The sequence below is a fragment of the Gobio gobio genome (assembly GCF_949357685.1).
Source record: "Gobio gobio genome assembly, chromosome: 2".
Taxonomy (NCBI): Eukaryota; Metazoa; Chordata; class Actinopteri; order Cypriniformes; family Gobionidae; genus Gobio; species Gobio gobio.
The window spans coordinates 51,247,880-51,273,913 of NC_137098.1; the positions used below are offsets into that span (position 1 = coordinate 51,247,880).

The following is a 26,034-nucleotide window of genomic DNA, read 5'->3' on the forward strand; positions in this document are numbered from 1 at the left end:
TGCTAGATTAAACAATGGGAAAATAGGCTGGAACTGTAAGTTTACATATGTCTTTTCATGTGTATCCTGCAAATAAGAACACAACACATGGATACTACTCTCAGAGACAACTTTATTCAGTTTTGCATTGATTCAAAGTTCAAAATGCAAACATTCAAATAGGTACATCTAATTTGTGTTGCCTTCAATGAAATATGCTAAAATAAAATAGTACTGAAGCATTTACTGACTTCCAAAGGAAGAAAGAGGCAAAAATGCGTTGATGACCAAATGAGTGGTTTTTATCAACTCTTAAATCTAGAGCTTGAAAATTTTCTCAACAAGAACACATTTTACATGTGTTTACATTTTATCTTTACCATATTTACCATGGCATTATGTTAATTAGCTCAAACAATTGCTGTGTTTGTTTACATTTAAATTCAGACATTAGATACAGAGTAACTTCAAAACACTGGACTTTTCCCATGCATGTGCATTCTTGGCTGAATGTAATTAAACAGTATTATTTTTGTTGGAAAAAATACTACTATACATTTCAATTGATTATTAATACAAATAAAATAATTGAATATAATAATTATTCACAGAATTATCCAAAATAACTAGGCTCAATCGACAAGCGACTATTCTTGCCTTGTTGTCATCGCGCTCTACTCCATCTTAACTCGATAAGCATGCCTGTCACATAGCGCACTTGAATGTATTGTACGTTATACGTCAACTGGCAGGCAACCGAAATGGGGCAAAATAGGATAAATGTATTTTTTTCCCTTAAATCTGGGAAGCCCTAATATGAATAGAGCTGACAGGTAAAACGGGTTTGTTTAATTTATTGATTCTTATTTGAATGGGAGTGTTATTTGCACAGGCTAAACGGATATCTTCGCTGTCTGCTTGCAGTGCGCTGTGATGGTTATGGTGTTAATGATGGAATCGCAATGCGAGTACTTTATGTATTTCCCGGCCGTCCCTATCTCAGACCTGTCGGACCCGGCCAAATACCGCACGCTTCCGCGTCGCAGTCACCTTTATCTGGGAGAAACCGTCCGCTTTCTCCTGGTTTTGCGCTCGCAGAACGTCGCGTCTGTGTCCGGAGCGAGCACTGCGGCAGCTGATGGCAGCGGCTCGGAGCATCACAGCAGTCGCTCTTGGAGGGAGCTGGCCGGCTCTCTCTGCGCCGTGGCCAGCGTTAGCCCGGGCGACAGCCGACAACGGACACAGCCTCTGTATCACGACTACCACAGCAGCGGGGACGAGTGTGTGGAGGATACGGACGATGATGATGCAGCAGCGGAGGTGGGCTGCGCAGGTAGAGGGGGCCCGAGGTACCGGGGCTTCAGGGAATGCAAGCCGCTCCTCATTCACAACAACCCCGGCAACGGCGTGAGGGAATTCCGCAAGGCTCCCGTGCAGGTGCTTAAACAAACACTGTAGTCTATTGGATTATAGCTGTTCATTGTAGAGGTAAAGTTCACTGAGCTATGAATGCAAATACACTTGACTTTATTTATAATAACACGGAAGTGCTGATATTTCCTGTTACTGTACTGTTTGAGAGATATGTGTGTGTCTTATGGCTGGTAACCATACAGAACACAGTCCTAATTTATAATTGAGGGTAGTTTTATGAATGGAAAGAACTTCCTGTTTTAGTGTTCTGGCCAAAATGCCACCATGTGTATTCCATGCAGTTTATTTCTATAACGGTATTGACTTCTGCACCTGCAGGTGCACTCAGTAACATTTAGTAAAAGTCACCATGAAATCAAAATGGAACATTTTTGTTTTTTATAGAATATTGCAGAATCTTCTCTTCTCTTCTCTTCTCTTCTCTTCTCTTCTCTTCTCTTCTCTGATGACGTGTATACTGGTGTGAGGGCGTGACAACCTGTCACTCACATGAGATCACACTGATGGACAAAATCAATTGTCCCGTTCTACATGTTTTCTTGTCCGAGAAGCCGTTTCACTCGGATATACGTAACAATAAGGAAGAAAAGACTATTGCAACTTCTGTTTCATGACAATTTTAACAGAAAGATTTTACACCAAAATAAATTAACTTCATTTTTAAGAAATATCATTAACTAATATTATTTGATTTCACAGGCGTGGTTCACCTATGAGGTGGTGCCATGTAGACACCACATGATGGATAAATGGATAAGTGTAGTATTAGATGGAGAAAACAACAAGACAGAAGAGAAACATCTTCATTGTGAAGTTAGGAATTAGTAGACAAACTTCAAAAATTAGCAACAACAAAAAAACCAACCCAAAACCACTTATACATTTTGAAAAAATAAGAGGCAGCTAAATCTAAAATAAACATATATGTATATAGTATAAAAATAAAACTTAACTTTAAAAGGGCCCATTAAATAACGCCAAAATAACTCCAAATTTTAGAAGACAAACAGATCATTTTTTTTAAAACAGTGATGTCTGAGTGTTGCACTTTTTTTTAAAGCCACTTTACCTGACCACAGCCCCCATCCTCTCAAATGTCTGTATTTCTCAGCGTACAGATGCTATTTGAAGGTTAAATAACATCTGCAGATTGTATATACAGTGAGGAAAATAAGTATTTGAACACCCTGCTATTTTGCAAGTTCTCCCACTTAGAAATCATGGAGGGGTCTGAAATTGTCATCGTAGGTGCATGTCCACTGTGAGAGACATAATCTATTAAAAAAAATCCAAAAATCACAATGTATGATTTATTTACTATTTATTTGTATGATACAGCTGCAAATAAGTATTTGAACACCTGAGAAAATCAATGTTAATATTTGGTACAGTAGCCTTGTTTGCAATTACAGAGGTCAAACGTTTCCTGTAGTTTTTCACCAGGTTTGCACACACTGCAGGAGGGATTTTGGCCCACTCCTCCACACAGATCTTCTCTAGATCAGTCAGGTTTCTGGCCTGTCGCTGAGAAACACAGAGTTTGAGCTCCCTCCAAAGATTCTCTATTGGGTTTAGGTCTGGAGACTGGCTAGGCCACGCCAGAACCTTGATATGCTTCTTACAGAGACACTCCTTGGTTATTCTGGCTGTGTGCTTCGGGTCATTGTCATGTTGGAAGACCCAGCCTCGACCCATCTTCAATGCTCTAACTGAGGGAAGTCTCGCAATACATGGCCCCGGTCATCCTCTCCTTAATACAGTGCAGTCGCCCTGTCCCATGTGCAGAAAAACACCCCCAAAGCATGATGCTACCCCCCACCCCCCATGCAAACACGTTTAGTGGAATTATGACCAAAAAGTTCTATTTTGGTCTCATCTGACCACATGACTTTCTCCCATGACTCCTCTGGATCATCCAAATGGTCATTGGCAAACTTAAGACGGGCCTGGACATGTGCTGGTTTAAGCAGGGGAACCTTCCGTGCCATGCATGATTTCAAACCATGACGTCTTAGTGTATTACCAACAGTAACCTTGGAAACGGTGGTCCCAGCTCTTTTCAGGTCATTGACCAGCTCCTCCCGTGTAGTTAAGGGCTGATTTCTCACCTTTCTTAGGATAATTGAGACCCCACGAGGTGAGATCTTGCATGGAGCCCCAGTCCGAGGGAGATTGACAGTCATGTTTAGCTTCTTCCATTTTCTAATGATTGCTCCAACAGTGGACCTTTTTTCACCAAGCTGCTTGGCAATTTCCCCGTAGCCCTTTCCAGCCTTGTGGAGGTGTACAATTTTGTCTCTAGTGTCTTTGGACAGCTCTTTGGTCTTGGCCATGTTAGTAGTTGGATTCTTACTGATTGTATGGGGTGGACAGGTGTCTTTATGCAGCTAACGACCTCAAACAGGTGGATCTAATTTATGATAATAAATGGAGTGGAGGTGGATATTTTAAAGGCAGACTAACAGGTCTTTGAGGGTCAGAATTCTAGCTGATAGACAGGTGTTCAAATACTTATTTGCAGCTGTATCATACAAATAAATAGTTAAAAAATCATACATTGGGATTTCTGGATTTTTTTTTTAGATTATTTCTCTCACTGTGGACATGCACCTACGATGACAATTTCAGACCCCTCCATGATTTTTAAGTGGGAGAACTTGCAAAATAGTAGGGTGTTCAAATACTTATTTTCCTCACTGTATGATGATGTCTAGAGAATCAAATTGGTCATTGTAATCAAGTCATTTCTTTAACATGGTTGCTGACAGTTATTTGAGTTTAGGACAAATTCTTCACACCTAACAAAAGTGTGACAGCCTATCAAGTCGCCATTCAATGCATCTGATTTTTCTTTCCATATTGAAAATTCTCATAAGAAGCAAAGCATGGCGATTAGTTTTCCAAACAGATTGCGCAGGTTCGGGAGGTACAACCCACCTTTGAAATGAGGGCTTAGTCTGCTATTTGCTCTGCTTTCTTGGTAGTCACACCCCATAGTGCAAATAATTTTAAATGCGCCAGTTTTAGAAGTCAGAAATTACAGAGCCATGATGCTCAAGCTCAAGGTTATGTGGCTATGTTATTGTCCCTGAAGTATAAGAATACATAGAGTCAAAATATAGTCTTTAAAGGGAAAGTTCACCCAAAAATGAAAATGAGCCCATGATTTACTCACCCTCAAGCCATCCTAGGTGTATATGACATTCTTCTATCAGATGAATACAATCGGGAGTTATATAAAAAATGTCCTGGCTAATCCAAGCATTATAATGGCAGTGAATGGCAGCCTAAAATTTGAAGCCCAAAAAAGTGCATCCATCCATTATAAAAGTAATCCACACGGCACCGGCAGGTTAATAAAGGCCTTCTGAAGCGAATCGGTAGTTTTTTGTAAGTATATATATATATATATATATATATATATGTCCGATGACGCGATAACGCGAGAGGCGTTACACTTTTACCGTAAGTTAAATATAGGGATATTTTTCACACACAAACATTGCTTCACTTCAGAAGGCCTTTATTAACCCCCAATCACCCACCCCCGGTGCAGTGTGGATTACTTTTATAATGGATGGATGCACTTTTTTGGCCTTAAAATTTTGGGCTGCCATTCAATGCCATTATAATGCTTGGATTAGCCAGGACATTTTTTATTAAACTCCCGATTGTATTCATCTGAAAGAAGAATGTCATATATATCTAGGATGGCTTGATGGTGAGTAAATTATGGAATAATTAAAATGTTTGGGTGAACAATCCCTTTATTCCCTATTATGCTTTTTCTGATATTACATTTCATGTAGTTTGTAACATAGCTGTTTATGAATGTAAAACGTTTGAAAGTTTCAAAGATCAAAGTGCACCATAAATAGAGTTATTGTCTCCCAAAAGACAGAACTAATTCTGAACTGCCTGAAACAAGTCGTCAGTAATTCTATACCAACTTCTGCTCAAACCTACGTTTACAAATTATAAACAAAATTAACCTCTAAAATAAAATTAGGAATCTTTAAAATGGCACAATAGTGAAAAAAATGTCTCATGTTTCACTTTATGTTTCTCAGTCTCCTGTAGATGAGCCAGTTGTTTTAAGCGATGAGGTCATCTTCCCTCTGACTGTATCCCTGGATAAGCTTCCTGTCAACACTCTCAAAGTGAAGGTATGGCTAATGTGCTTGTTTTTTTTATTATCTTTCTAGCATTCATGCAATGATGTTATGTATTTTGCGTTTGCTATTGTGGTATAAATAGAACAAGAATTAACTTCTACCATCACACGCACTTTTGACACACAGTTGTGCTGCTGACTTGTACATGTTTGTGCAAGGTTCTAATGCAAACAGTGTGAATGTGACAAACAGCAGTGCTCACGCTATGCCACATCAGCTTGCATGTGTTGCCGATCACACTTCTCATGTGTTTTTTGTTTGTGTTTTAACTCGATGAAGATAATTGTGACTGTGTGGAAGCAAGAAGAGGAGAAAGCTGAGATCCAAGAACATGGCTACCTCCGCATCCTCCAACAAAAGAGCCCCTGCCAAACATTCCGCCAGGACCTAAACACTTTCAAAGCGCAGGGTGAGCTTGTGCTTCCTTCAGCACAATACTGCATGATGTCATTATTGATTTAGGACCTCAGGGATCTGCCTTTGTCACTCATCACTTCATAGTTGTCACTTTCATTTCAGTATTTATCCTCTCTCTGTTACTTTATCTGTTATTTTCTTGTGTGCTTGTCAGTGTCATGGTTTTTAGATTTGTGTTTTTCTTGCTTTTACTTACATTCTTGAAATTTAATGTATTTTACAAGGCATTACATTTGTTTAATTTTCTCTTGTTTGCTAACAGTCAGCACCACGCTCAACGTCCTGCCCCCTCCCACAGTCAAGTGTCAGCAAATTACTGTTTCAGGGAGACACTTAACTGTCCTCAAAGGTAATGTCAGCCCTATTTCTTTTCCTCACATTTTATGAGCACAAATTATACATATACACTATTCAAAAGAGCCAGAAAGATTTGTTTTTTGAAATAAAGTTTTATTGATATATAATTGTGCTTTTCCTAAAATCTTTGTTTCAAAACTGAGGCCTCTTATGAATTTTTCATTATCGGGAGTGTCTGTCTGTCTTCTGAGTATGATGTAATGGGTCCTTAGTGGTCCGCAATGTAAGGGAGTGAAGAAATATATTCATACTGTACCCCATTATACAATCAATTATTTTCACATCTATTCACAGTCTTCAAGGGAAGATGCATGGATATGTTTGTATGATATATTTGTATGACTTAATTAGACTGTCCTCTCTTTAAATCTGTCAATTGTGTTCAACATTGACAGTTTCATTCAGCTGATGTACTACATACATTTTGTCGCCACTGCTATGTAGTGAAGTGTAAGCACATCAGTAGACATCATTGTGCTAAAATGGTATAAATGTGTGAGACGGGCAGAAGGCATTCTGTTGTGGTTTAGCATCAACTTTCTTTTTTATTTTTGTGGCTTCCTGTCTCTTCATGTCATAGACGTCCTGTTTATGTATGTACGAACATCTGACTGTTTCAGTGTTAAACGGGAGTTCTCAAGAGGAAGTGTGTGTGCGTGACGTCAAGATCCTTCCCAACTTCAATGCTTCATACTTGCCAATGATGCCAGATGGCTCGGTGCTGCTGGTGGACAATGTTTGGTAAGAGAAAACATTGTGTGACCTTACACACCTGTGAGTGTGATTGCAGTTCAGTTATCAATCTATTGATAACGTCCTCAAACATTCTGGTTAGGGTTTGTTATAAAGTCTTGTTTTTATAAAATGTAGGATTTGTTCTTAAGTAAACTATTCAATGTAAGCTATCTGCTATTAATTCAGCTTGAAACACTTAACAGAACATTCAGACATAGTGTTGTAGATATTGGCTTGTAAACGTCATACTTAAGACATTTAAGATACAAGTTTAAAAAGTTATACAATGTTCAGCATTAAAAATGTAACCAGTTGGTACTCGTGAGAATGTCAACATCATGTATGCATGCTTTATTTTAATATGGTGCATACTTCCTGGAACATATTTAACCATTTATTGCTGCTATTTCTTTTATATAGTACCAAAGCCCAAAAACTAACCTTGTGCAATACTCGATGCAAATCTAGGTACTATCTGTGATGTCTTGCAGGGAAAATAAAGTCATGCGTTTGGCTTTTTGTACCATTCATTAATAATAAATCACTGTCTCTCTGAACATTCAAGAAATATCATTTTTTGGAAGTTTTAAATGTTTTTGATATTATGTTTATCTTCTTCAGTCATCAGTCAGGAGAGGTTGCCATGGCATCATTTTATAGAATGGACAGCGATTCTAGCCACCTTCCCAGCATGCTCAGTGCTCTAGAGGAGCAGAACTTTCTCTTCCAGCTGCAGCTCAATAACCAGCCACAAGATGATTCAAATGAGGTGGGCCTTCAGTCATTATGTAGTAAAATTTTGGGCCAGATTTACATATAACAGCTTGCGCCACCACAAACCCTCTTTTGCCGTTAAACAACTACTGTCAGGATTTACTAATGACACGCAGTGAAAAATTTGTGCTGACCTTATTGCATATGTTGGAGTTTCCCTTTCAGATGCAAAATTTTTGGGAGGAGAGTATTTAAATTAATCATGCAAAGTGATTTAACAAGGTTTTGCCAGTCAATTTACTGGTATTTGTGCCATTTTACCTCCCAAAAAAGCATGTCTTAACCAGACGCTAAATTGCTGCTTCTGGTAGCCACTTGTTTTTTTATATTTTATTGCAAAAAAACATTTTACCTCCCAAAAAAGCATGTCTTAACCAGACGCTAAATTGCTGCTCCTGGTAGCCACTTGTTTTTTTTATACTGTATTGCAAAAAACTCCATGTTGGTCATTATGGAAATGATAAGGCTGTGTCTGTGTTCTTTAATTTGCGTGTCGTCAGTAGATCTCACTCAGAACTTTCCACTGCCGTCCACGCTAATTTGCACTGTATTGTAAATCTGGCCCTTGGTGTGGTGTACAGGCTAAAAAATATCCCAGTTTTTTGTATATCTTCTTTCCCATAGCTTTGATGTTATAAATGTATTTAAAAAAACAAAAAATATTTGTTTTAATAAAATGTCATGTTTTTTTTTGGCTGCAGGGACTGGAGGTGCCATTAGTTGCAGTCTTACAGTGGTCTACTTCTAAACTGCCCTTCACCAACTCTATCTACACTCACTATAGTCTCCCCAGCGTGAGACTGGACCAGCCACGCTTCATTATGACTGCCAGCTGTCCCAGTGCGGTCAAGGCCCGTGAGCATTTCCGAGTGCGCTACACCCTCCTCAACAATTTGCAGGACTTTCTGGCAGTCCGACTAGTCTGGACGCCTGAAGGTGAGCACTGGTTGAACATTGTTGAATGACATACACACAGTTGCCTGCTTTGATATTCTTTATTGTAGGTATATGAACAAATATATATGTTTGAAGCAGTGTTTCTTTTGAGAATTTTTTTAACACTATTATAGCAGTATTTATATATATTTATATTTTTCAGTTTTATTATGTGCTTTGCCATTTTTATTAGTTTCTTAAAAAAATTTTTAATTGGCTTTAATTTTTTTGTTTTTGTTTTTTAGTTTTAATTTTAGTAATTTTAGAGCATCAATTTCTCTTATTTCAGCTAACTGCCAAGGCAATATTTCAAAATTTTCAAAATTTTTAACATTTTATTTCAGCTTTATTTTAATAAACAAAAACAAGTTACATAGTTTTAATTTTATTTAACAATAACAACTCTGGTTTAAAGAGGGTGTGAAGAGATTTCTTGGTCAAAAATAGTTTAAAGAAGGGGGGGAAATGCGTTGGGTCGACGACCAAAGCCTGCCCCAAACCCGCGCAAACCCCACCCACAAAAAGAATTCTATTGTCATGACAACTAATTAATTATGATAAAAAAGAATACATTTAACGTATAAAAATAACATAAAAATGAACATTTATCATATAAAAATGAATACATTTTCCTGCCAGGAGAACAATACAACAGAAAAACGGATCAAAACATGGCAAATACAGTAAAAGAAAATGAGAAAACATGACAAAATAACGTTTCTACCCAAACAGGTAGAAATTGTAAAAGTAGCCTGTCAAATATTTGCAAACAGTAGTCAAGAAATGAACAGACTTTTACCCTTGTTTTTCTTGAAGTACACACTGTAGAACATAACGCAGAACTTTGCACAGTCAAAATTGATTAATCGTTGATTCAAAGCTCCTTCAGCAGGTGTCGGGGACGAGTATACCAGAGTACAGTCTGGGCGGTTTAAAAGTTGCAGATGTCCTGATCAGGCTAGTGTTTACATGACGAAAACAGGAGTCATCCCATATTCGATTTCTATTAAGTCTTTCAACTGTGCTCTCAGAGTTAGTTATATTTACAAAGATTCTTCGAGTCATCGTTCACCACACGTGTAATCCACATTTTAGGAGTTGGCTCACTCTCCCACTCTTTACTACAGCTGCAACTTATATTTAGGCCGCTTTGGCATAGCAATCACTTGAATATACAGCTACAAGTTCAAAATCGGATCCCCTATTGCGCTAAAACCCATCACTCATGAATCATCAGGTATGTCTGCTGTCGCTCTTGATTGGCTAAATGAGCGTGCTCGTCAGAACCAGCCGACTCTGCAGTGGGCATGTGTGTATAGGAACGTCATGATGACTGATTTTATGGAGTACATGCACACTTGGGTTTTGTTTGTTAACCAATTAGTCTATAACATTTAGATGTTTGAAAACTGCCAAACTAACCCCAAACCAGCCCAAATATTGTCCACCTGCCCGAACAATTAATTCAAAACCGGAAACCCGCCCAAGCTGGCAACACTGCCCCTGAATTTAGCAATAAAGATGAGAGGGTGTTAAGAAATGAGAGATTGCAATAAATCAAGAAGTGTTGAAGGTAAAGAATGTTGAGAAAAACAAATACCGTTGCCAGGGGAAAAAAAAGTTTTGTTACATTATCAGTGATAGGCCTGATAAAGGCAAAGTAGAGAGCAAAGGTGAAAGTTTCTCCATATCATTTGCTCATAAAGGGTGTGGTTCATGCTTGTAGATGCACAGATTTACACAGAGGCTCCTGCTGTGACTGTGAATATTTGTAATGTAATGCCAGATGAGATGATGTCATCAAAGACGTACAAGTAAAAGAATCCAAACTGCATTGCAGATAAACAGAATTCGTAACGAAAGTGCAGAGAGGACAGAAAATGATCTCTTGTATGAGCAGCACAGCTGCATGTGCCTGATACGCGTGTGTGCTAACTTCTGGGTTATGGCTAAAAGGTTTTTTGTTTGTCCTTTTAGATTTTGATCCTCCTTTTGTCTTCTCAGGTCGTGGACAGAAAGAGGATCCTGCGGTGAATGCAGTGGTGTGTCATTCTCCTCTCAGTAACCTGGGTTACTGTCGAAAAGGCAGTACCCTCTCCGTCAGTGTGGCATTTCAGATACTCCGAGCAGGCCTTTTTGAGGTAAAGAGTCATTAAGTTTGTGTTACAGGTGATGTGAGCACTTCATTGTTGTTTCACTTCCTTCAACAAAACCAATGAGTTGAATTACTGGATCTAAACACCTCAGTATCCGCGATTCTATCTCCTCTGTCTTTAGTTGAGTCAGCACATGAAACTGAAGCTACAGTTCACCGCATCCGTATCCAACCCTCCCCCTGATGCCCGTCCTTTGTCCCGCAAGAACAGTCCGTCAAGTCCAGCGGTCAGAGACATTCTGGACCGACATCAGGCCAGTCTCAGCCTGGGCCGCTCTCAGTCCTTTTCTCACCAGCAACCATCCAAGTTTCACCTCACAAGGTAAAGCGTTAAACTTGCACACACACATACACACCGATGATCTTTACATATTTCACATACTGCAAGTAGGGTTTAATCTTTCAGTTTCTCTCTCTCTCTCTTTCACACACATACGCAACACACCATGGGCGTCGGAACCATTTTATGTGGAACCATTACCACTTTTATCATCTCTAATTCAGCACATGTCTGTTTCCTACCCCTACCCAATAAACACTTATTATTAAACACGTTAGATGCTTTATTTCCACTTTTCTAATATTTTCTTCATCTTTACTGCAAATAAATGCCTTTCCGATCTGACATGTGATGGGAAAAGGGATCAGACTGAGTTCGGCAAAAGGCGGATTTGAACCTCTGGTCGATTTGCGTCAGAACTTGATGCCATGCATCTTACCTTTACATTATTGCCACTCTGAATTATATGGTGATTTCCATCATTTTGTCTTGCCCAACCAGACGTTTAGCAAACAAAGCGGTATATTTGTACTTAAAGATGCCATTTAAAAGTAGATGCCATTTACATTATTTTTCTAAGAGAGGACCCACCCACATTTTTTTTGCTTACGACGTCCATGCAACATACACAAACTATACACAAGTACACTAGTACGTCTGTTGCAAAACCTGGTGTGCTGTCTTGGGGGACCTTAGGATATTAATTAAATATGTTTACCAATAATTCCATATACTAATTTACTAAAGTTTCATTCTGTTTGTCTATTTTGTTCTTTTCTGTATGGATTAAAAAAAATTCTGTTGACAGCCTTTTAGAACAGTAATATTTAAAAAAAATTCCAGATAATATTTTAATATTTACTTTCAACTTTGGTACAGTAAGAATATAAACTATTAAAAATGTTTTTTATTTTTTTTGAGAAATTCATACTTTTAAATAGTACTTTTTTATTCTATTCATCAAAGAGTTCTGAAAAAAATATATATAATGGAGTCACAAACTTAGCAGCACCACTGCTTAAACATTTTCAACATTGATAATGATAATACATTTTTCTTGAGCACCAAATCAGTATATTCGAATGATTTCTGAAGGATCATGTGACGCTAAATTACATTTTCAAACATATTAAAGTAGAAACGGTTATTTTTAAATTGTAATAATGTTAGCTTTGGTAAACATAATAGACTTATTTAAAAAAACATTACAAAATCTTAATGACCCAATTTTTAAACGGTAACTTTTATACTGTATATATATATATTTATATATTGCGACGGGGTGAAGAAGCACACGACACAAGGATGCAGGTGAGTTCCCTGAAGAGTGGATTTTATTTAAGGTGGAAGTGCAAAGAAGTAGGTTAGAGTGCAGGCGGTGGGTGCTCGGTGCTCAGCGTCTCGTCTTCAATCCTCCTAGTGTCGTGCAGTGCAGTGTGGGTCCGTGCTCTTCTCCCGTGAAGTGGCTGGAGGTCACACGCTACTGTTTGTGGGAAATAGCAGAGGATAAGGTTAGACGAGTCTTGTGGAGACATCTCTCACCTCTCTGCTCGTCTCTCAGGCTTATATAGCGGGTGCTTGATGATCCGCAGGTGTGACCGCTCAGCCCGTGATGAGCGGGTGCAGGAGTGGCTGTTCCGTTTCCAGGGCGACACTGATGGAGGCTCGGGACGCTTGTCACACAACCCAACCCCCGCCCCCCCAAGCGTCGACCGGTTCCGGCGGAGAAGAGGGGGAGCTGGGGGAGGGCGGGGAGTGGACCCTGACAGACCTGCGAAAGCTGCCCACATCCTGGAGAGACCGTCGGCATTGGCGTTGGCCGTCCCCGCTCGGTGTTGTACGGTGAAGCTGAAGTCCTGGAGCTCGAGAAACCACCAAGTCACCCTGGCGTTCGTGTCCTTCGCTCAGGCCATCCACTGCAAGGGCGCATGGTCGGTGATCAGGGTGAAATGACGTCTGAGGAGGTAATAGCGGAGCTCCAGGACTGCCCACTTGACGGCCAACGCCTCCTTTTCGACGGTCGAGTATCGTTGTTCGGCGGGGGTCAGCTTCCGGCTGATCTAGATCATCGGGTGTTCCTCGCTGTCCAAGACCTGGGACAGAACGGCTCCCAACACGGTGTCGGACACGTTCGTCTGCAGCAGGAAGGGGCGGTTGAAATCGGGAGCCCGGAGCACGGGCTCTGCCGTGAGGGCCGTCGCTGGAACGCCGTCTCCGTCTCAGTACACCACGGGACCTTCTCCGGTTGCCCCTTCCTGGTCAGGTCTGTCAGGGGAGAGGCTAAGGAGGAGCAGTTAGGGATAAAACACCGGTAGTACCCCGCCAACCCCTGTACCTGAGTCTTGGAGGTGGGGCGCGGCGTGGATCGCGGTCACCTTCTTCTCCTGTGTACGGATTAAGCCGCGTCCCACCTGGTACTTTGCTTCAACGAGGGCCAGGTGACACTTCCGGGGTTGATGGTCAGGCCAGCCCGGCGGAGCTCCGACAGCACCTTCCGCAGCCGGTCCAGATGGTCCTACCAGGTCTCAGAGTGTATGACGACGTCATCCAGATACGCGGCCGCGTAGGTCTGATGCGGCCGCAGGAGTACGTCCATCAGGTGCTGGAACGTGGCTGGGGCCCCATGCAGGCCGAAGGGAAGGATGCGGTACTGTCAGTGGCCACTCGGGGTGGAGAAGGTGGTCTTTGGCTTGGCGTTCTCCGTCAAGGGTACCTGCCAGTATCCTTTCGTCAGGTCGAGGGTCGAGATAAACCGGGCCCTTCCCAGGCGATCCAGGAGCTCGTCGACCCGGGGCATGGGGTAGCCGTCAAACTCGGAGACCTCGTTCAGCCGGCGGAAGTCATTGCAGAAACGGAAGGTGCCGTCGGGCTTGGGGACCATGACGTTGGGGCTGGACCACGGGCTGCGAGACGGCTCGATGACCCCCAACTTCAACATCTCCTGCACCTCTTCCTCGATGGCGTGTCGCCGAGCCTCCGGAACCCGGTAGGGCCGCTGTCGTATGACGACCCCCGGTGGTGTGCGGACGTCGTGCTCCAGAACGTGAGTCCGGGTCGGGGAGAGAACACCGCAGAAAACTGACTGACCAGGTGCTGCAGCTCGGACTTCTGGGCGGCGGAGAGCTGAGGATCCATGTCGTCCACCATGGGAGCCACGGCGGCGAGGGTGGAGAACTGGGGTCCGGTCTCGACCCAACGCTTCAGGAGGTTCACATGGTATAACTGGTCTTCCTTTCTTTTCCCTGGCTGGCGCACTCGGTAGGTGACAGGGCCGACCTTCTCAGTGACGGTGAATGGCCCCTGCCAGGTGGCGAGAAACTTACAGGCGGCCGTGGGAACCAGGACCAGGATGTAGTCACCCCGCCCGAACTCCTGTGGTGGGGCCGCCCGGTTATAGTGCCGCTGCTGGGATCGCTGGGCCTGTGTGAGGTGCTCCCGGACGATAGGCATGACCCGGTGGATCCGTTCTCGCATCTGCCTTACGTGCTCGATGGTGGTTTGGTGGGCGACTGGTTGCTGCTCCCACGCCTCTCTGGCAACATCCAGGAGCCCGCGGGCTGTCGGCCGAACAGGAGCTCGAATGGGGTGAAGACCGTGGATGCCTGGGGAACCTCTCAGATCCCGAAGAGCACGTAAGGCAGCATCTGATCCCAGTCGCGTGTGTCCTCGGCCGCCACCCGGCGCAGCATCCGTTTGGGCGTCTGGTTAAAACGCTCGACTAGGCCGTCGGTCTGGGGGTGGTAGATGGTCGTGCAGAGCTGTTGGACCTGGAGAAGCTTACAGAGGTCGGCCATCACTCTGGACATAAACGGGGTGCCTTGGTCAGTCAGTATCTGGGACAGTATGCCAACCCGACTACTCAGCAGGAACAGCTCCTGGGCTATGGCTTTGGCGGTGGCCTTGCGGAGTGGAACAGCTTCCTGGTAGCGGGTGGCATAGTCGACGATGACCAGGATGTGCTCATGGCCCCGGGCGGACTTCGGGAGCGGCCCTACCAGATCCATTCCAATCCGCTCGAAGGGCACCTCAATGATGGGCAGCGGAATCAGCGGGCTGGGGGGAGGGAGATAGGGGCAGGCTTGGCAGAAACCGCTTGACTTCGGCTTCCCGGCCTGGCCAGTGGAACCGGTCCCGAAGGAGGTGTATCGTGTTCTGGGGGTCCAAGGTGGCCTGTCATCGGATGCGCGTGGGCTATCTCCAACAGGGCCCCGGTCTTGGCCACGGAAAAAGTTGCTCCTTCCCCCTCCGCTGGGCGACAGTAAAGCAGACCATTATTGATCACGAAGTGAGGAGTGGGGTGGGGTGCAGGCTGGAGCTCCTTCCCATCCACCACTCTTACTTGGGCCCAACAGTGTTTTAGAAGGTCGTTCTCGTGTTGCTCCTTGGCAAAAGCCCCAGCCCCGGAGACCTGCTGGTATAGATCAAATAAGAGGTTAGTGTCATGAGGGGGCAACTCCGCAAGCTCGTCGATGTTGGCGGGGTTCCGCATGCCTGCTGCCTGACGAAGTGGCCGCGGGAGGGCTCGAAGAAGGCGGTCAACCACTACACGCTCCGCTACCTGGTGTGCGGTGGGATCCCCGGCCAATAACCAATGCTGGGCGAGGCGGGAGAGACTCGCAGCTTGAGCCCGGGCGGGCCGGCGTGTATCATAGGACCACTCGTGAAACAGTTGTGCGGCGCTAAGCGGCGATAACCCCGCCCGGACCAAGATCTCCCTCTTCAACCCCTCATAGGAAGCACTCTGTTCGGGGGTCAGAGCGAAGTAAGCGCGCTGCGCTTCTCCCGTCAGGAGCGGGGCTAGGATCCGGCCCCACTCGTCTCTGGGCCACGCCTCCCGGGCGGCGTAGATATATTTGTAGATATGGCGCGATGTCATTGTGCACCGTCATTCGTGGCACCACCTGCGTCGCTTGGACCCGGGGATCAGGTAGCGGAGTTCGCTGGGCAGCGGTGGTGCGGAGCGCGGCGAGCTCCCGTTCGGTTTCCCCTTGGCGGGAGGCCATGTGTTCCATTATTTGCTGCTGGCGGATTCTCACCTCGGTGAGGTGTTTCAGAAGCTCGTCCATGTTGGGAGAGGAGCGCCACAGGGAATGTGTCGGTGACTTCTTCACTGTAATGCCCGCATTCTCCACCAGTGTGACGGGGTGAAGAAGCACACGACACGAGGATGCAGGTGAGTTCCCTGAAGGGTGGATTTTATTTAAGGTGGAAGTGCAAAGAAGTAGTTTAGAGTGCAGGTGGTGGGTGCTCGGTGCTCAGCGTCTCGTCTTCAATCCTCCTAGTGTCGTGCAGTGCAGTGTGGGTCCGTGCTCTTCTCCTGTGAAGTGGCTGGCGGTCACACGCTGCTGTCTGTGGGAAATAGCAGAGGATGAGGTTAGACGAGTCTTGTGGAGACATCTCTCACCTCTCTGCTCGTCTCTCAGGCTTATATAGCGGGTCAAATCAAATCAAATCAAATCAAATCACTTTATTTGTCACTCTACATATGCACAAGTGCAACAGTAGGTGAAATTCTTAGGTGCAGTTCCGAGCAACATGGTAGTCATGACATGACATGTACAACATTTAAAGCAGCATCAGATTACACTGATGCGCCCACAATTACTCACAGCACAGTAAACTCTACAATAAACAATAAATAATTTACACAATGTGAGTGTAGTTCTCACAGCTTTAAACAATATACACATACTTACAATATACATATACTTTAAACAATATACACTAAACATACACTAAACAATATACATTACGCTATAATAGTAATAATAATATACAATGTACAGTATAAAATATTATTCACAGATTGAAAAATTGAAATCCAAAGTGCAATAGATGCTGTATGATAAATAAATGTGTATATAATGTGTGTTTATCTACAGTGGGTTGTGCTGAGTGATATTCTGTCCAGTGTGTGTTATGATCCTGATGGGTCAAGAGTTAAGGAGTCTGATTGTTTGTGGGAAGAAGCTGTTCTGGAGTCGGCTGGTGCGTGATCTGATGCTGCGGTACCGTCTGCCTGATGGCAGCAGTGAGAGCAGCCCATGGTTCGGGTGGCTAGAGTCTCTGATGATCCTCTGAGCTCTCTTCACACACCGCCTGACATAAATGTCCTGGAGGGAGGGAAGCTCACCTCCGATGATGCAGCTGGCCGTGCGCACTACCCTTTGCAGGGCTTTGCGGCTGCGGGCGGTACTGTTGCCGTACCAGGTGGTGATGCAGCCAGTCAGCAGGCTCTCTATGGTGCAGGTGTAGAACCGTGTGAGGATGTGGCGGCTCATTCCAAACCTCCTCAGCCGTCGCAGGAAGAAAAGGCGCTGATGAGCCTTCTTCACAACGGCCTCGGTGTGGACGGACCATGAGAGTTCCTCTGTGATGTGGACACCGAGGAACTTGAAGCTGCTGACTCTCTCCACCGGTGCTCCATCGATGGTGATGGGGCGGTGTTCTCTCTCATTCCTCCTGAAGTCGACCACCAGCTCCTTGGTCTTGCTGACGTTGAGGGAGAGGTTGTGCTCCTGACACCATCGTGTCAGAGTGTGCACCTCCTCTCTGTAGGCCGTTTCATCATTGTCAGTGATGAGACCTACCACCGTCGTATCGTCAGCAAACTTGATGATGGTGTTGGAGCTGTGGGTTGCCACACAGTCATGTGTGTACAAAGAGTACAGGAGTGGGCTGAGAACACAGCCCTGAGGGGCTCCAGTGTTGAGAGTCAGTGGTGAGGAGATGTTACTGCCCATTCTGACCACCTGGCGTCTGTTTGACAGGAAGTCCAGGATCCAGCTGCATAACAAGCTGTTTAAGCCGAGAGCCCGGAGTTTAATGTCAAGTATGGAGGGCACAATGGTGTTGAATGCTGAGCTGTAGTCTACAAACAGCATTCTCACATATGTGTTCCTCTTTTCCAGGTGGGAGAGAGCAGTGTGAATTGTTGATGAAATGGCATCATCAGTGGAGCGGTTTTTGCGGTATGCAAACTGCAGTGGGTCCAGTGAGGGGGGGAGAACAGAGCAGATGTGGTTTCTGACTAGTTTCTCAAAGCATTTGCTGATGATGGGGGTCAGAGCAACAGGACGCCAGTCGTTTAAGCAGAGTGTTTTTGACTGCTTAGGTACAGGAACAATGGTGGACGTTTTGAAGCATGTGGGGACCACAGACAGGGAGAGGGACAGGTTAAAAATGTCCGTGAAAACTCCAGCCAGTTGGCGCGCGCACGCTCTGATGACGCGGCCGGGAATCCCGTCTGGACCCGCAGCTTTTCGGACGTTCACCCGCCGGAAGGATCGGGTAACATCCGCTTCAGATACGGAGAGTGCACTAACCTCTGTATCTTCAGCCGCGAGCTCTCTCTCCGTGAGGGCGGTGTTATTTCCCTCAAAGCGAGCATAAAAGGTGTTGAGCTCGTCCGGGAGAGAGGCAGCGGTGTTCACGGTGGAGTTTGTGTTCCCTTTATAGTCTGTGATGGTGTTAATTCCCCTCCACATGCTTCTGGAGTCGGTGGTGTTGAACTGTCCTTCAATCTTGTCCCTGTACTGGCGTTTTGCTGCTTTGATTGTTTTCCGGAGGGCATAACTTGCTTGTTTATGCTCCTCCGCATTACCAGAGTTAAAAGTGAAGGTCCGCGCATTGAGTGCCGCGCGAACATCCCCATTTATCCACGGCTTCTGGTTTGGGTACAGCCGAATTGTTTTGGTCGGAACAACGTCATCTACGCACTTCCTGATGAAACACGTTACGCTATCAGCGTAGACCTCGATGTCGTCATCAGAGGCCGACCGGAACATCTCCCAGTCCGCGTGATCAAAACAGTCCTGTAGCATAGAGTCCGATTGGTCTGACCAGCACTGGATGGTTCTGAGGGCGGGTGCTTCCTGTTTCAGTCTCTGCCTGTAAGCGGGCAAAAGTAGAATGGACGCGTGATCTGATTTGCCGAATGGTGGGCGAGGGAGGGACTTGTAACCCTCCTTGAAGGGGGAGTAGCAGTGGTCTAAAACACGGTTCCCTCGCGTGTTGATGCTAACATGTTGGTGGTATTTGGGTGCGATGCGCTTGAAGTTGGCTTTGTTAAAGTCCCCGGTCACAATAAACGCAGCCTCAGGATGCGCGCTTTCCTGCTCACTCACTGACCTATACAGTTCCTTTAGTGCCCGGTCTGTGTCGGCTTGTGGGGGAATATACACCGCTGTGATGATGACCGCGGTGAATTCCCTCGGTAGCCAGAATGGTCGGCACAGAACCATGAGAAATTCCAGATCAGGAGAGCAGAAAGACTTGATAGAGTGTACGTTCCTCTGATCACACCAGGATCGGTTGATCATAAAACACACACCCCCGCCTTTGCTTTTCCCGGAGAGATCTTTTTCTCTGTCCATCCGATGCACGGAGAACCCCGTGGTTTCGATGGCTGAGTCTGGAATCTCAGCGGACATCCAAGTTTCTGTAAGGCAGATAATGCAGCAGTCCCTCGTGTCTCGTTGGAAAGAGATCCGCGCTCTCAGCTCGCAGAGTTTATTGTCCAGAGACTGAACATTTGCCAGTAAAATACTGGGAAGCGGGGGTCGGTTTGCGCGGCGTCTTAATCTGACGAGTACGCCAGCTCTACAGCCCCTTCTCCGGCCGCGTCTCCGCGGCCGGGCCACCCAGACAAAGGGTTCCGCTGCTGTGTTTGTAAACGGCGTGTCGTCGTTGATGAATTTAAAGTCCGGTTTTCGGTGTGCGATTGCCGAACCAATGTCCAAAAGTGTCTGTCTGTCGTACGTAGTAAGGCAGACAACATCCAAGACAAAAAACACAAAAACTATAAACAGAACAAACAAAAAACTACAATGCTTCAGCAGAGCTTGCGACGTTGCGGCCGTCCTCGGCGCCATCTGCTTGATGCTTGATGATCCGCAGGTGTGACCGCTCAGCCCGTGATGAGCGGGTGCAGGTGTGGCTGTTCTGTTTCCAGGGCGACATGATGGAGGCTAGGGACGCTTGTCACAATAAATATATATATATATATCACACTGCTTCCGCTGGCTTGCCTTCTTCATATAGTGCATCCTGGTGTCAGGTAAGTGACGCACATGCACCCGGCCATCCACGTGATGTAAAAGAAAATGTGATTTATCAGACCAGCACCGTGGTTCAGTTCTGATGTTCACGTTGATCAGGTTGTTGATTGTGGCCTGTGGAATGTTGGTCCGCTCCTCTTCAATGGCTGTGCGAAGTTGCTGGATATTGGCAGGAACTGGAACCCGCTGTTGTAAACGCCGATCCAGAGCATCCCAAACATGCTCAATGGGTGACCTGTCCAGTTGTCCAGATGTTTTTAGCTTCCAGGAATTGTGTACAGATCCTTGCAACATGGAGCCGTGCATTATCATGCTGCAACATGAGGTGATGGTCGTGGATGAATGGCACAACAATGGGCCTCAGGATCTCGTCACAGTCTCTGTGCATTCAAAATGCCATCAATAAAATACACCTATGTTTGTTGTCCATAACATACGCCTGCCCATACCATACACGCTGTCTGCCATCTGCCTTGTATAGTGAAAACCGGGATTCATCTGTGAAGAGAATACCTCTCCAAAGTGCCAGACGCCATTGAAGGTGAGCATTTGCCCACTCAAGTCGGTTATGACGGCGAACTGCAGTCAGGTCGAGCCCCCGATGAGGATGACAAGCATGCAGATGAGCTTCCCTGGGACGGTTTCTGACAGTTTGTGCAGAAATTCTTTGGTTATGCAAACCGATTGTTGCAGCAGCTGTCCAGGTGGTTGTTCTCAGATGATCTTGGAGGTGAAGATGCTGAATGTGGAGGTCCTGGGCTGGTGTGGTTACATGTGGTCTGCGGTTGTGAGGCCTGTTGGATGTACTGCCAAATTCTCTGAAACGCCTTTGCAGATGACATATGGTAGAGAAATGAACTATTCAATTCACGGGCAACAGCTCTGGTGGACATTCCTGCAGTCAGCATGCCAATTGCACGCTCCCTCAAAACTTGCAACATCTGTGGCATTAGGCTGTGTAATAAAACTGCACATTTTAGAGTGGCCTTTTATTGTGGCCAGCCTAAGGCACATCTGTGCAATAATCATGCTGTCTAATCAGCATCTTGATATGCCACACCTGTGAGGTGGATGGATTATCTCGGCAAAGGAGAAGTGCTCACTAACACAGATTTAGACAGGTTTGTGAACAATATTTGAGAGAAATAGGCCTTTTGTCTACAAAGAAAAAGTCTTAGATCTTTGAGTTCAGCTCGTGAAAAATGGGGGCCAAAAAAAGTGTTGCGTTTATTATTTTGTTCAGTGTATGTATATATGTATATCCTGACTGAAATGAAACATCTTAGTTGACTGATTTAGAATTTTCTACATATCAGGAACTCTAATATAGCATATAGCAAACTGGTACATCCTCGTACAGCTGCCACACTTCACTGTTCAATGTACTGCAGCACTGATCAATGTGTTTGTGTCTTACAGGACAGGCAGTGTTATGGAGCGCAGGGCCATCACCCCTCCCGTGGGCTCTCCTGTTGGTCGGCCGCTGTACCTTCCTCCAGACAGGAACATTTTGTCGCTTGACAAAATTGCCAAGCGTGAGTGCAAGGTGCTGGTTCTGGATTCACACTCCTAAATGCACGCATACACACGAGCAGGAAGAGGAGTTGCGGATATTCTTGAACTTTGGGACATGAAAGAATCATGTGTCATGAAGTAGTGTAATTGGAAAAGTGGTCCATTGTCTTTCAGTTTCTATTCATTATGTATTTATTTGGTTCTTTTTACCAGCATTCATTGTTTACATGCTGTGATTATTTTAAATATTTTCAATGCAATTTATGTGCAGCTACTGACAATTTCGACTGCAGGAATGAAAAGAAAGCATAAACACACAGGGTTTTTATTGTTTATCCGTAGGACATTTCACTGGAGTCAGGAAGTGCTGAAAGTAAAAAAAGACTGCATTTATGGCTGTTTAAGGGAAGAATGGATGGTAATGGTTAGTCATGCACAGATCAACATGGAATCTGCGCGCTCAGAAATTTCTCAAAGGATGTTAGTTAAATAGTTTGGCTATTTTGGTAACCTTTTCAGCTACCAATTAGAGTCTAGCATTCCATTAAACCCATTTTGCTCTTTAAATCCATTCTGTAGAATTGTCCCCAAAAATCAGTTCAGAGAATATGAAGAAGTCAGCAGATTCTATCTGGGCCTAGTCATATCCCATTGTAAAAGTTTTATTCTCTGTTTACTACTTAGCTTTGGATAGTTTTTTTTAGATGTCTTTACATTTCATTTGTCAACACTGCCAACATTTCTCTGCCTATGTATAATTCCTCTTTTTCATTTGCATTCCACTTTGAAAAGTGCTTTTATTGTATTTCTTAAATACTTGAAAGATGGTTTGCCTGTGGGCAATCAGAAAGTTTCTTTAATTTTCAGTCGTGTACACTGGTATGTTTTTGGTCTGGCCTTTGTTGTACCGTACCGTGTAACCCCATGTCACCAATATTTCTTACTCAGTCAATAGTTATGTGCACATTCTGTTAAATTCATATTTATTTGACGTTTTCATCAAATTATTTCACTGTTGTAATGTTAACACTCCAGTTCATCAAGTTTCCCATATAATCACACACCACCTTTCATTGCCTGAGAGCAGGTAAATCAGTCACTTCTGATTCGTGAAGGTGGAGCTTGTGCTATTGGCCGGTGCCATTTTATTTCTGCTCCTCCTTTTATGGATTTAGAAACATGCTCTCAAATATGGGGTCTAATTTTTTGCTCCAGAATGATCTTATCCCTCTCCTGCTAGATATCCAGGAACAAATTCCCGGTTAGTGTCAGGGCAGGTTCTGACCAAACAGTAGTATTGATTTCTATGCATTTACACTGAACATCAGACTTTCACAGAGAGCTTCATATCTACAACCCCTTTGGCTGTAGTGATAATCAATTATCAACTGGCGTAAAGTGTCACCCCATCGAGCCATTTAATGGGGTTATGATTGATTTCTTTGCATCAACGTTTACATGTGAGAACTACTGAATCATCCTTGGGACTAAAAAAAGCTTTTCCTTTGTTGTGGAATGTTGCACATGCTTTTATATTGTCTCTGAATATAGGATCTTGAATGTTTAAGTTTTTCGAACTAAAATGTTTGGATAGACTTCTTATTCTGCAGAAATGTAACACACTGATCCAAAACCATATTGTGGATGTATGTTTTAATAGAAACACTGTGATGTATTTTAATGTTCAAATTCTTAATCTATTTCACTTGTAATCTCTATAATTGAATCTTGGCCAATTTGTTCTTTTTTTGTTTTGTTGAAGTAATTGTTATTATTTTACATTGAAAACGTGTGGAGAAAGGTCACTTGGCACAATTACCACATTTATTGCAGAAGGAAATGTTCAGGGCATCAATCAAATTTCATTTTCAACAAAGATGTAGACGATCTAGTTGAATTTTTTTGTAAGCACTTTATTTAAATTTTTGTAACTTATATTTTGGGGAAAAAGAAGGAATGTTCAAACAAAGGATCATATGCTTTGAGTTCAAAATTTCAAAAATGTTTTGATTTTTTTCTAACACAGAACAATGATTTATCGACATGGCAGAGATGAGAAATGCCATTTCTAACCACTGGATTTACTCCAAGTCTGTATAAATATCCTGAGGTCAGAAGTTGCGCAAAAGGTATCAGAGCTGTTGAGGCAATATATGTTGAGTATTGCGCTTGTATTGTGTTTTTGGACTATTTGCATTTTTTGAATTGCAAAGACCTGCCAAGAAGCTCTATTGGAGGAATGTCCTTGTGGCTCTCAATCATACAGATGGCTGGTTGAGAAAGACAATTTTTACTTTTCTGCTCTATGATCTGCTGCTTTGCACCTTTTTGTTTTTATACAGCTTTACAATGCTGTTTAAAGTGTTAACAAAAGTGTTCAGAGTTGTTGGAAATGTGTGTTGATGGATATTGGATTGTTGCACTTGAACAAGTTGAATAAAAGCAGTCAGGGCATAAATCGTCTTGTTAACTCATTCAAAATAATAATAAAGAAATTGCCATAAAAGGACAGAACATATTTTCCAGAAGAAAATATAATTTATTTAATATCAGATGTTCACAGACATTTGATAATTGCACTTGTTCCCCCAATCATATCACACCCACACCAAAAATTACAGTAAAGTTTAAAAATAAGTTACTGAAAGGTTGAAAAACTATTAACAGAGGTTTTGCCAGTTACTTCACATATTTCACAAAGACATTTAAAGTGAATAAATATAAACAAAATCTTCACACATATCAAATCACTGTCAAAAAACATTTCAGAATGGTGTTGACTTCAGCTCGCTGTTGTCTGCTTCCTGCTTCTTACTCTCATCCAGGGTTTCATAGGGATGCTCTGTGAACAAAAATACTCATATTACAGCTCATATTATACTTCTCATAGTTTGGTGTTCTAGAAAGACAATCAGTTATCACGTACCTTTTGTTTTGCTCAGCTCCAATTGACTTGACACATAAATCATTTTTTTGCGGCTGCGTAAAAAGAGATTCAAAATCATTAATTTGCCTTGTAAAAATGTTTCAAATTTTTTAAAAGTGAATGCTTGGCTTTATACGTTTTTGACATCATTGCACAGTCAGTGTCTTTGATGTGAGTTTATTCTTTAAATGGGCTTTACCTGCACTTCTTGCAAATGCACACAATTGCAGTGACTAAGAGGATGACGCCAAGCGGCACAAGGACTCCAATCAAGATAATGGATGTTTTATCTTTAAAACAGCAAGCAGGTAAAAACCTCTTATTACACATCACTGGCATATATGGTTTAATTTTAATCATGCAAATGAATGACTACAGTATGTTCACATTAACTTACCCAAGCCTTTCTCATCCTCAGTGGGGATTTTAAAGAGCTCACAGTTTGTGCCTTCAAAACCTTCAGTGCATGTGCAGGTGTACCCAGAACCATCTGGTTTTTCCACACAGGTACCATCGTTCTGACAGGGTGAGCTCAAACATGGACTCACTGAGAGAGACAGAGGGCAAAAGAAGTTAAAAATCAGTACATTACTATTCTGAAGCATCTGTAATAGGATAATAAATCCACTGAATATCCAATCTAGTATCATTTGTACTACTAAGAAAGGTCTCTCAAGTTATGCAGCCAGAGCTAGAATATCTTATGAATAACTTATGAATATCTTAGGAGTACTTGTGGCCTAATAGTTGGAGAGTTGGGGTCACGGGTTCAAGTTGGGGTCTCCGTACCGGCAGGAAATGTAGGTGGGGGCAGTGAATGAACAGCGCTCTCTTCCACTCTCATTACCCACAACTGGGGGTGCCCTTGAGCAAGTCACCCCAATTGCTCCCCGTGCGCAAAAGGTGTGTGTGTTTACAGTGTGTGTGTGCGTTCACAAAACTCGCTGTGTGTGCGCACTTGGATGGGTGAAATGCAGAGCACATCATACTTGGCTACACGTCACTTCACTTTTCACTTTCACTTGATAAAATACTTTAAGAATAAAGTAATGTCAATCATAAGCTCACCTTCATAACAGTCGCGTTGAGTCTCGTACACAGTGCAGACCTCGTTGTCTCTACAGCCCTTCGTTTGACACACAGCACCAGTTGTAGTACACTCACAACTCTGTGAACAATCTTCTGTCACAAATGTCTCCTTGAGCTGCGTGTGGAAGGGTACAGAGAAACATGATCAGTGTTCATTTTACATCATAACCTTTAAAGGGATACTTCAGCGCTGGGAAGATGAA

General features: G+C 43.6%; 1 protein-coding gene across 2 annotated transcripts; it reads left to right on the top strand.

Moving 5' to 3' along the window:
• The first annotated feature begins 683 nt into the window (after positions 1-683).
• Positions 684-24,271, top strand: trappc14 (trafficking protein particle complex subunit 14). Of its 2 annotated transcripts, XM_079839960.1 has the most exons (11): positions 684-812; positions 904-1,416; positions 5,484-5,579; positions 5,868-5,997; positions 6,268-6,354; positions 6,983-7,103; positions 7,719-7,866; positions 8,573-8,807; positions 10,812-10,948; positions 11,085-11,284; positions 21,721-24,271. In XM_079839960.1, the coding sequence occupies exons 2-11, from the start codon at positions 913-915 to the stop codon at positions 21,872-21,874; spliced, it is 1,812 nt and encodes a 603-aa protein (XP_079696086.1). In that variant the 5' UTR covers positions 684-812; positions 904-912; the 3' UTR covers positions 21,875-24,271. The 2 variants fall into 2 exon arrangements, with proteins under 2 accessions (XP_079696086.1, XP_079696087.1); XM_079839961.1 differs by having other exon boundaries at positions 684-1,467.
• The last annotated feature ends 1,763 nt before the right edge of the window (positions 24,272-26,034 follow it).

Excerpts from the sequence above, each read along its gene's own strand:
- trappc14 (XM_079839960.1), top strand. The coding sequence starts at position 913 with ATGGTTATGGTGTTAATGATGGAATCGCAATGCGAGTACTTTATGTAT. Across the intron at positions 1,417-5,483 it reads TCCGCAAGGCTCCCGTGCAG|TCTCCTGTAGATGAGCCAGT; the intron begins GTGCTTAAACAA and ends TATGTTTCTCAG. Across the intron at positions 5,998-6,267 it reads AAACACTTTCAAAGCGCAGG|TCAGCACCACGCTCAACGTC; the intron begins GTGAGCTTGTGC and ends GTTTGCTAACAG.